This window comes from Leuciscus leuciscus (assembly GCF_965113295.1).
Source record: "Leuciscus leuciscus genome assembly, chromosome: 24".
NCBI classification, from domain to species: Eukaryota; Metazoa; Chordata; class Actinopteri; order Cypriniformes; family Leuciscidae; genus Leuciscus; species Leuciscus leuciscus.
In genome coordinates, this window is record NC_138723.1 from 17,234,967 (window position 1) to 17,247,054 (window position 12,088).

A 12,088-nucleotide genomic window follows, 5' to 3' on the forward strand; every position below is an offset into this window, starting at 1 on the left:
TGACTGGTCTTGCAATAACATATTTATAGCTAAATAACCTAAATAACCTCTATAGCTAAATAACATCTATATAGCTATAAAAAAAAACTACAGTTTTTAACACATATCATATTTTAACAAATATGTTTGTTAGGTTTAAAATGATAAACTGATTTCATATTAGTCTACTTGATATATACACCAGCTGGTTGAAGGTATTTTTGAGAAAAGTTATTATAGTGAAAATTGTTCAGCATATTTTGTGTGCAAAAACCACTTTATGTAAATAAATATTTACACATTTTACGTATGATTTAATACTTTTCGGGGACGCTGCATGCAATTCATCACTATTGCCCTTTATTAAACATGTCTTAAATGTGTAGGTGCATTAACAACCCACTTTACGGTAATACCCACTTCGAGTCAGCTTGCAACTTGCCTGACTGAAATGCACAAGCTGCAACCGTTTCTGTTTTATCTGTTCTTGTTTTTTTCTTTTTCTTTTTCATTTCTCTAAATGACCTGAATATGATCCAATTCGATTAAATGTAACACTAGTAGATTGAAAAAGGGCAAATTGAGAGAGACGGAAAAGATGACGTGTTACAGCGGGTCCTTGCATCTTCCGGGTCGGTGTAAACAGTGTGCGGTCTTCTCATACAAATCAGTAAAATGTAAGTAGTAAAGCCATTATATCATATAACAAGACTTTATTTTAGCTAAACTGTGTATTTCATCTTTAAATAAACTCCGTGAATATGTGTCTGTGTCTGCATTAGGTCGAAAGTAACGTTTAAAATCACGCTGACGTCGGACCCTCGGTTACCATATAAAGTGTGAGTGACACATCATTCAACACATGACACACACCATCAACATTAATATTCCTTTTTAAATCGTTTCATTAGTCCTGATTTGCTTGATTTTATTGATTCTAATGGGAGTATATTATTATGTTCCGTAGCTCTGCTGTTTGAGTTTTTTTAATCTGGATTGCTTAATTATATAATATAATATATTAATTTATTCATTCATTCATTTCTTCGTTAAATAAGTAATTCATAAAATAATGGCCCAGCTGGCCTCTTTATATATTTGAAAAATTAGTTATTGTTAATCAATAATATTTAGATTTAGCACAACTATCAACTGAGGAATCATGTAAAACAGTCCTTTAAGGTCAAATAAAATAGGTATAACCCGTTGATTAATCATAGTTCTTTTCTGGTTCATCAGTACACTTGTTTTTATTACAAGTTTTCTGAAATGTTATAATAATGAGCACATGATGAGACACTAATTTGCATGCTTTTTTCAGAACATAAATAAATGGATACAGCCAGGTTCAAAATTATTTTATTTTGTTGATATATTAAAGTTAAAGGTGTTTCAGAAGGGAATTTGTATAATATTCCAACTCCATAAATCAGAAAAATATGACCATATTGTTAGGGGGAAAATAAATAAATCAATCAAGTGAATAATATATATATATAAATCTCTTTGTAAAAATGTCAGAATATAGATAGAAATACATTTGCTGAATGTAAATAGTAATAAAGTGTAGATATCTGGCTCAAAACGGTGTATTGTAATTCAAATCTGCTGATGCAAATAGTTAATGTGTAATAAAATAAAGTCTTAAATGTGTGTTTTGGATATTTTCTTTCCACTAGTCTGTAAGAAGACATGTTATGGAAGCAAAATAGCCCAAAACCTCAATATTGATCAGTGTCTTGCCTTATGACAAGCTGTTCTTAGTCTGTTTGCCATATTGATTGAAATCGATGTAAGAGTGCTATGGTGGTAATCTATAAATGTCACACTATGTCTGATTGGTTGGCAGACACATTGACACTTGTGAGAGAGGTCTGTTAAGTGCCATTCAATTTCAAACTGACTGATTCACCAGCTGAGCTCAGTCTTGAGCACCTGCAATGCTGATGCACCGGCCAGTTTGGATGATGTTTTATATGCAATGTTTTGAAAATATTATTGATCTCCTCGAGTGACAAGCGACCAGACATGAGCTGGTGAAGATGACCAGAGAATAATTTGTTTTAAAACCAAATTAGACAGTAATTTGTGTAATACAGTGCTGGTCAGAATTATTTGCCCCCTTGGTAAATATGATCAAGATGGCTGTAAAAAATAAATCTGCATTGTTTATCCTTTTGATATTTTATAAAATAAAAAAAAGCAAAAATCTTACCTTTTATTGAAGTAAAATAATTGAAAGTGGGAACACATTATGAAATAGATGTTTTTCTCCAAAACACATTGGGAACAATTATTTGCCACCTTTTATTAAATACTTTTTGCAACCTCCTTTTTCCAAGATAACAGGTTTGAGTCTTCTCCTATAATGCCTGATGAGTTTTGAGAACAACTGACAAGAGATCAGAGACCATTCCTCCATACAGAATCTCTCCAGATCCTTCAGATTCCCAGATCTATGTTGGCGCTTCTTCTCTTCAGTTCACTCCACTCATTTTCTATAGGGTTCAGGTCTGGGGACTGGGATGGCCATTGCAGATGCTTGGTTTTGTGCTCAGTGACCCATTTTTGTTTGTTTTTGGATCTCTGTCCTGTTGGAAGATCCAAACATGGCTCGTTGTAAGAATTCTAGCACAGGCTGTCAGGTTTTGATTTTTTTTATCTGTTGGTGTTTGATCGAATCCATGATGCCATGTATCTGAACAAGATGTCCAGGACCTCTGGCATTAGGCCCACAGCATTAAAGATACAGCAGAGTATTTCATTTCACACATGGGGTACTTTTTGATCCCTGTGTGCACCAAACCCATCTTAAGTGTTTGCTGCCAAAAAGCAATTTTATTTTTTTATTTTTTGTATTTATTTTTTTTCTGAAGAGAAGCAGCGTCAACATGGATCTGGGAATCTGAAGGATCTGGAGAGGTTCTGTATGAAGGAATGGTCTCTGATCTCTTGTCAGGTGTTCTTCAAACTCATCAGGCATTATAGGAGAAAACTCCAAATAATTGTTTTGGAGAAAAACATTTATTTCATAATGTGGTTTTTTATTTTTTTTTATTTTTTTTTTACTTGAATGAAAGGTTAGATTTTTGCACATTTGTAAAATAAAATATAAAAAGGATTAACAATGCAGATTTATTTTTTACAGCCATCTTTGATCATATTTACCAAGGGGGCAAATAATTCTGACCAGCACTGTATGCTACTGTTGTGCATCCTTTCTAGACAACACGTTCTTTATGTAACACTTTCTTTAAGGGCAGTTTTTTTTTTCTTCATTGTTACACAAAGATTCATCTGCATAATTGTATTTCAGATTAAGTGTACCCGAGAGCACGCCGTTCACTGCAGTTTTGAAATTTGCAGCAGAAGAGGTGAGTTGATTCATTGTCTGTAAAAAACTGTTTTTGACAGATCTGCTGAGGTGTAGCTCTATGTCTTTGCCATAAAGCTTAGGTTCTTTTTTCTGATATTAGTTTCATATTTTATTTAAAACATTATAAAGATAGTCTGCATGAAATTGATATTGATCTTCAACAATGGTTGTATTACAACTGCCTTTCTGCTCATTTCTGTGAAATCATTGATTAAAATGGTCTATATCCCATAGCATGGATCATGATGTGAACTTTAGCTCAATTATATCCTATAGCTTTAATACTGTCTTTTTTTAGTCTGATTTATCTTTTTTGAGACACACTGTGGCTCTGTCACAGCCTCATTAAAATCTGAACATGATCATTGCAGTGATTACCAATGTTAGTTTGACAACAGAACTTAACTTAAAAAACGCAGCGCACTGCCAATTCTGTGTGACCGGGGCCGATTGGCAGTGCTGTGTGCCTTGCATTTTCGAACCTGAAAAACGCGTTAGGTGTGATCGGGGCCTGTGGTGTGCAGCTGTGCACATAACAGACCTGGACAAGAGCCACACTTTATGCAAGTAGGGCTCCAGACTGCGACCAAATGGGTGACAAGAGGTCGCACTGGTGTGACCAGTGACCACCACGTTGTCCAATTGATAAGAGCTGCAACTTCTGTTGCATATACGAGAAACATCAAACGACAAACGAAACGAAAGTGAAACGAAACCGTGGTATTCGTCTGAGCTGCGCTGCGCGGAACGTTGAGCACGAGCTCAGAACAGGTGTACTCGTGGGCCGATCTCAATTACGCGACACTGTTATTACACAGCGCTGGGAGATCCAGTGAGAAAGCGTTTGAATTCACCGCAGATTGAATGAATAACATCGCAACGAGATAATTGGAAGCATTCAAATTTGGCGCAGAATTCTGTTATAAACCACACATGTCAGATCAAACAGCGAAGGAAACCAGGACAACTTTAAAAGCTTCCACCCAACTCGGAAAAGGCAAAGCGACTTACAAATTCTATCGCAACATTTATTGCCAAATCACTTCCATTAGATTAATTAATAGAATATATTGGAAGTAAATTCATTTTGGATCATTACAAATACTTTGCTTTAAAGCTACACTGTGCAAGATTTTCTCCCATCTAGTGGTGAAATAGTATATGACTACCAACTGAATATTACTTTCTAGCCCCTCCCATTCTGAGGGCGTTTTAACTCCTACGGTGGCCGTATTATTCAACGCATTCTCATCCTTGGGCGTCATAATACTGACGCTTTTGACATTTCGTCTACATCGAACGCACATGGCACCCTTTAGCGTCAATATGAGACGCACAGAGCTTTGTTCGGTTATGGGTAGGTTTAGGTGTAGTGTAGGGATAGGGTTAGACCGATAGGAGGCGCCTTCTGGCCCATTTCTATCTGCGTCTCATATTGACGCTAAGGGTGCCATGTGCGTTCGATGTAGACGAAATGTCAAAAGCGTCAATATATGACGCCCTAGGATGAGAACGGCTGTATTATTCCAGTCGCGAGTAATCTCCCCCTCGCATTTGTCATGGTGCCACCGAGTGTAAAAGCGCGAAAGGCGAAGCTTGAATTTCCATGTATGTCCCTCTTTGGCTAATGTATTTTCAAGATGGAGGCGCAACATGGCTGCCGCCATTCGAGCGACTCGCTCATATGTATTCTGAATGGCAGATTCTACGCTTACGAGAATACTTGATTAGTTGGTGGAAGTAATTACACATGAATGAGCAGATATCATTTTGAAAGAACAAAGTGTTTTTTGCTAAGAATCAACTTCATCGACAAAATTACACAGTGTAGCTTTAAGTACCAAATATTCACACAATGAGAATAAAGAAAATCTGTATTTAAAGAAAAGATGCATTGATAATCGTTTTATCATCGCATCGTAGCACTCTGAATCGTAATCGTAATTGTGAGGTGCCTAGAGATTCCCAGCCCTAATATTTTTGCAGATTAACCAAATGATGACTGATATTATAAAGTTATACTGTTTAAATAAAAAAATGACATAAGAGATTGACCAATGTTGTTGTTTCCTAATATGATATTGATTTGTATTTGATTTTGGCTCTTTATGTATTAGTATCAGTGCCATTAAAAAAAAAAACATATCATTCGAGTACTCGATTTTTTTTAAACTTGGCATAGGCATAGATATAGACCAACTATTCAAACTGGAAAAAGTAAGGCCTTATTTTTTCAAGCTGATACAATAATAAATGAATAAAAACACAAATTATGGCTGATACCAATATGTTCTCTGATATGCATCCTTCATGATTAGACATAAATTCTTTGAAATTGGTTAAAAATTTGTCGGAATCCTGTTGGCTGTGTGGTCTGTTTCACGACTGCATGACAGAACAACGCTGCAGATTAGCTTAGATCATTGTTCCTTTTTTGACATAATGAAATGCCAAATCTGACAACCTCATAATAGGAAGATGTAATTCATCAAGTGGAAGTCAGAAAGAATGATAAAGTACCTTTTTTTTTTTAAGTTTAAAAAATAAATTCCCTCTCACTAATTATTAGTATTGTAGAAATTATATCAGGACACCCAGAAAGTTTTTCATAGCTCTTTCAGAATGATTTTTTTTAACTTTCGTGGTTCTTTGTGACAGTGACAGTTTCTTCAAAGATCAGTCTAGAGAGCTCTTTCCACACAAGTTTTGAAGGCTTCTGTTTTCTAGCACAGACTCTTTTAATCACCTGATGCATTGCAAACACACACTCAAGTTTAATTTTTTCTTATCCCTGCCTGGCAGTGGGACTGTACCGTGCTGTTGTCAGACTATCAGCAATTTGCATCAGCAAGTTGTTGATGGATGAACATAAAACTATTTTTTTTTCTCTTTGATTTAAAGTTTAAAGTGCCAGCAGCCACCAGTGCCATCATAACAAACGGTAAGTTGTTGATATTATTATTATTATTGCCACTATCATAATGCTCATATTTGATCAAATCTTTAAACCAGTGGTTCTCAATCTTTTTGACACCAAGGCCTCCCATTGTCCATGATGACAGTATTCAAAAGCCCCCTAGCCCCAGTTTTGTCTTAAAAACTGTAGCTAATTTCTGTAAATAAAAAAAAGTCATTACAATAATTATAATTATAATTAAAATTAAAATAATAACAAAAAAATCCACAAAGTTTTGAGAGCTGAATGTTCTTCAGGGATCCCATTCTTTTTAACCAATGCATGTACATGACTCTTCCAGTCATTTGTGATAAGGATCCGAATTCTTAAGACTATTTCTATTAAATAAAATATTTTAGATCTTGGAATAACTAGAAAAATATATGTTCTCTATAAACATGCCCATGGCGATTTAAGATTTTATTAATAATCTACATGACTTTTCCAGGAATAGAAATCACACTTTTAAAAATCTATCTCAAGTTTTCCAAGACCATGGGAACCCCATATACAGGTGCTGGTCATAAAATTAGAATATCATCAAAAAGTTGATTTATTTCAAGAATTCAACTTAACAGGTGAAACTAATATATAGACTCATTACATGCAAAGTGAGATATTTCAAGCCTTTATTTGTTATAATTTTGATGATTATGGCTTACAGCTTATGAAACCCACAAGATCAAAATCCCAGAAAATTTGAATATTACATGAAATCACAAGTAATTACACAGTAATACCATGGTCATTGAACCAGGTTTTGGTTCTTTTGGCAGTGTGGGCAGGTGCAAATCCTGCTGGAAAATGAAGGAAGCATGAAGTGCTCTGAAAATGTCCTGGTAGGCGGCTGCGTTGAGTGGACAGCACAGTGGACCAACACCAGCCGATGACATGGCTCCCCAAACCAACACAGACTGTGGAAACTTCACACTGGACTTCAAGCATCTTGGATTGTGTGCCTCTCCATTCTTCCTCCAGACTCTGGGACCTTGGTTTCCAAATGAGATGCAAAATTTGCTCTCATCAGAAAAGAGGACTTTGGTCCACTGTGCTTTATTAAACCCAGAGTCAACGCAGCCGTCTACCAGGACATTTTCAGAGCACTTCATGCTTCCTTCTAGCCTGGCTAACGTCAGACCACTTTCTCTTTGAGACGTGGTCTGGATACTACATGTTCATTTTCTCGTATTTGAGGCGTGGTTTACGAATGCCCAGAGCCGTTTATTGGGCGCTACAAATGTCTATCAAATGCGCCTGTACGTAGCTTATAGCCAATCGTTTCAAATTATACCAGATGACGTAAGTAGAGCGACAGATATTCAACGAAGAAGACGACGATGGGTCAGAGATTTATGTGTACACCAGAGAGTCCTGCACGGGTCCGATTTTGTAAATCCGCACCCGACCCGCTTAAAATAGAACCGACACCCGACCCGCACCCGAAATAAAATCAGTTTAGACTATCACATTATAGACACTTACAAAAATGTTTATTGCCAGGTCATACAGAAGTTACACGACAATTAACACAAGGACAACTTCAGCCGAAGCTGTCAAAAGGCCGGTACATTAAGAACATGGCTAACGTTACCACACAAATCGAACAGACGCGGCTACACCACTATATGCCACGCAATTTCGTCTAGCCTACATCTGACAATTTTGGGTTCAAACACGCCCTGCACACCACACATACTAACAGTGTTAAATATGAAAAATACCGTTCGATAGAACGGCTTTGTTACCAGTTATCTGCGTGCTTCCTCAGGGATGAAGTTCCACATTTGCGGCTATCCAACACGAAAATGTTTGCAGCAAAGCTTTTTACAATATTTTCTTCAGATAACTCCAAATTTCTCCCACACACTGGACTTGATTTTTGATGACGTATTGTCGACAACTTTACAATCTCCACTAGCTATTCTTTTCTTCAACTCCTCAGCATCCATCTCGACGACTGCAAGCAGATCGCGCGCGCGGTTATGATGAATTTTTAAAAGTGGAAGTAGCCTAGGTAACGTTATAGATCCTGGGAGGGGTGGCGCGTCGGCACAAATAAACTGATGTGGATTTTAAATTATTTTATCAACTTGAAATACAGGCATATTTTTGTAGATGTGTTTGCTTGCTAAACTAAATATGCATATATTTTTACGTCTGTCATGTTGGATCCATAGATAAACAAACTGCTTCGGTGTGTCGCATATACTTCGTCATCGTCTTGCTGCTCCCTCCCCGTTCTGTGATTGGTTCCCTATTTCAGGGGAAAAATTAGCCCATGGTAGCCAGACTACCTTGCAGCGTGAATAAAACCGCGCTGCTCAAGGCAGTATGGGGAAACCCAGGCTAGCTTCCTTCATTTTCCATCAGGATTTGCACCTGCCCACACTGCCAAAAGAACCAAAACCTGGTTCAATGACCATGGTATTACTGTGTAATTACTGTGTGATTTCATGTAATAATCTAATTTTCTGGGATTTTGATTTTGTGGGTTTCATAATCATCAAAATTATAACAAATAAAGGCTTGAAATATCTCACTTTGCATGTAATGAGTCTATATAATATATTAGTTTCACCTGTTAAGTTGAATTCTTGAAATAAATCAACTTTTTGATGATATTCAAATTTTATGACCAGCACCTGTATATGATTCTCAATGTGACTGAGGTGCCCTTGAGCAACTGAATGGCTGCCCACTGCTCTGGGTGTGTGTCCGTGGTTCGGTGTGTGTGTGTGTGTGTGTGTGTTCACTACTCACTACTCCTAATGTGTGTGCACTAACTTGGATAGGATAAATGCAGACGACAAATTCCGAGTATGGGATACCATACTTGGCCTTCACGTCATGTCTTTAATGATCAGACAAAAAGGCTGGTGAATTCTTCACTAAAACTCACTGAATTCTGTCAGAGCAGATTCAAAATGAACCATTGTGTGTACTTGTATAGCTGTAGTTGGAGACTCCTAATGCTGTGTCATGAGTAATTATTGAACCAATGCTAAACAGACCGAAGACATAACTCACCTCTCACAACGCAAGGCAGTTATTGTAAATGAGATGGTTTGAATTGGGATTGTTCAGCATTTCGGTGCTGTCTGATTCATTGATTGTTTTTGAGAATGATTGTTTTGTGTATGTATTCACATTGCTGATGTTCTTTGTGATTATGATTTGTGTAGATGGCATCGGAATCAACCCGGCGCAGACAGCAGGTCGGTGTCTCTACTTCACTCGATCATTTTGACAGCTGTAAATTATTTCAATATATCCAAATATCACACAGGGGTGGAAATAGTGATATTTCTGTTCTTTTTGTCTGTGCAAATGCATGTTTGTTTATTTTGTCGGTGCTTTAATCCACCTTCCATATTTTTTTACTTCCTCTTCCCTGCATTTTCTCATCTTATGAAATGAGATACCTCATCTCACTCTCACCATTTACATGCGCGGCTGAGATTTCCCAGCCTATCCTTTATAATCACCCGCATGCAAATGAATGGATCCTTCTGTTTACTCCCTCATATTGTTCATGTTTATCCGCCTGGGGACCTTTTGAGAGATCGAATGATTTCCTGACACTCCTTCAATAGACTCTGCATGTAAATTTCACATATTTCCTAATGAATATTGATGATGTGCTTGAATTATACAATTCCCCATTGTTGTGAGTTTATTCCCCTGACTAAATGTTTCTTTACAGATGTTTTCCATCCTGCATTACTTGTCATTTAAGACTGAAGCCATCTGTCTCTAATCAATGGCATTCTGTCAATATTTTCTTCCCTAAGTGCCATGCTGCATGTAATCGCATGAAAATGGCCTGTTATTTTTCATACATGTCATGGGTTGAGCCCTACGTGTCAAATGAGCTGTGATTCATTAGTTTTAAAGTAGCGACATGTCTAGCCTGACCCTATGCAGCAGGTTTGTATTATGGAGACATGCATCTTTAGCTTGGATTGAAGTTATACAATCACATACTAAATATAGCCTGACACCTGAATAGATTTTTTTTTCATATGCTGAGCTGTGTGAGTTTCTTATAGCAGAGGGAACTGAGCTAGTCTCAGTTTGTTGCTTTTATGCAACGTAAAAGGGCTTTTATATAATTTTATGAAGTTGTACCTAAAATTAACCAACATTTGATATGATTTTAGCTGTAAATGTGCCATATGCTGGATTTAAAGTCATGGATGTCTGATTCTACAGGAAATGTGTTCCTGAAACACGGCTCGGAGCTACGAATCATTCCCAGAGATCGGGTCGGAGGAGGTCGCCGACCCAGGATTTGACTATCTGGCGTTTTTCTGTCACAGACAATAAACATACCTGCGTATTTATTGTCCAGCCCTGAGGTGTCAATTCTCAGCTACTCTAACAGGCACTGCTATGGCTCCACGTCTGTCAGAGGACCTCTCAAATCTCACAGAGCTGCCATCATTTCCCCGTTTTCGGACATATAAACTCACTGGACATTGTCGTTTTTGCCCCAGAATTTCAAACCACTAGGAACAAACTACTTTCACAAAATGTTCCAGCTGTATTGTTTAAGATCACATACTTAATGAGTTTGTAATGCATAATTTTATAGTCAATTTAATGACTTAAAAAGATAATGTTTGTCAATTTAATCACTTTTTCTTTACATTTTATGTTTTATGGTCCCATAATGGTTGTTTTGAGCTCTGCATTGTTATTATAGGCAGATAATGACAATGCCAGTGTGATGAAAGTCCATCAGTTGTGTAGCTCAGTAACTGTACAAGCTATAGTATGGTTAAAGAAGCTCTAAATATGATAATAAATTGAGAAATTCACAATATACTTACACTATGTAAAAAATAACTCCCCATAGTTATTAAAAATCGCAATGTTACATAAACCAAATTGATGTCAAAGCTGCTTTTTGTTGTTTTCTTGGTCACTCAATTCAGCGGCTGTGCCTTTTCATTAAGGCTTAAAATCGTGACTTACTGCAAGAGCTGAATAGTACATCAGGCTAATGAATGACAGGTCTCTACCTTTGCTTATACACCCTCTACTTACCCTCCTCTTACATTACTGCCATGCGTAGGAGACGGGTCTGACTATTCAGTGTCATAATGGATCTTTCGTTTGTTTTAATAAAAGCAGGCATGCTGTGCCCTTTCCATGCCACTCATTACTTGGAAAAGGGGAGAAGTGCATTATAAATACAGCAAGGCCAACATTATTCAAACGCAGACATGTTACTCTGGGTCACATTTGAAAAGCCATCGCTTGTCTCCAGCCTCATTTGGCAGGAAATTATGCGGTTTGTACATTAGCCATGGAAGAAGCTGTCCTTTTACGAAAGCGAATGAGGTTGCCCGTTTAACAAATATCAAACGTAAAAGTAAAAAAGTTACAAATACACTTCTGAGTGTTCATGTCATAAACATTAAAGAAAGCATTGAATACCAAACTGTATATTGCCTATTTATTTTTTGTTAAATAAATATGTTCTGCTTGTAGTTGTGCTACTAAGGATGTTTTGTCTTTTTTATTTGTTCATTTAAGGTAAACTTAAACCATGTTTCAAAGCTTTAAATGGATAAAACAGGCTTCAAAAATCTCCTTTATGGTACAAAGACATGCAGTGATGTTGCTATTTGCATAAATTCAATCCTGTGCCATCTGTAAGAGGCCTACTTAAGCAAGCAAATGAGAGAACTGTTGAATATTTATTTTCGGTATTGGGTATTTTATATAGGTGTCATGGGCATGATTGTGTGATTTGAGGGGTTTAAACGAGG

At 36.9% G+C, this 12,088-nt stretch overlaps 1 protein-coding gene across 1 annotated transcript; it reads left to right on the forward strand.

Moving 5' to 3' along the window:
* Positions 1–406: 406 nt before the first annotated feature.
* ufm1 (ubiquitin-fold modifier 1) lies at positions 407–11,757 on the forward strand. The gene is made up of 6 exons (XM_082158215.1): positions 407–656; positions 762–818; positions 3,296–3,353; positions 6,257–6,296; positions 9,494–9,526; positions 10,524–11,757. Coding segments are annotated over exons 1-6 (273 nt in total). The 5' UTR covers positions 407–654; the 3' UTR covers positions 10,607–11,757.
* The last annotated feature ends 331 nt before the right edge of the window (positions 11,758–12,088 follow it).

Coding starts and splice junctions, on each gene's coding strand:
- ufm1 (XM_082158215.1), top strand. Junction 6,297..9,493: donor CAGTGCCATCATAACAAACG/GTAAGTTGTTGA, acceptor TGATTTGTGTAG/ATGGCATCGGAATCAACCCG. Junction 9,527..10,523: donor CAACCCGGCGCAGACAGCAG/GTCGGTGTCTCT, acceptor CTGATTCTACAG/GAAATGTGTTCCTGAAACAC.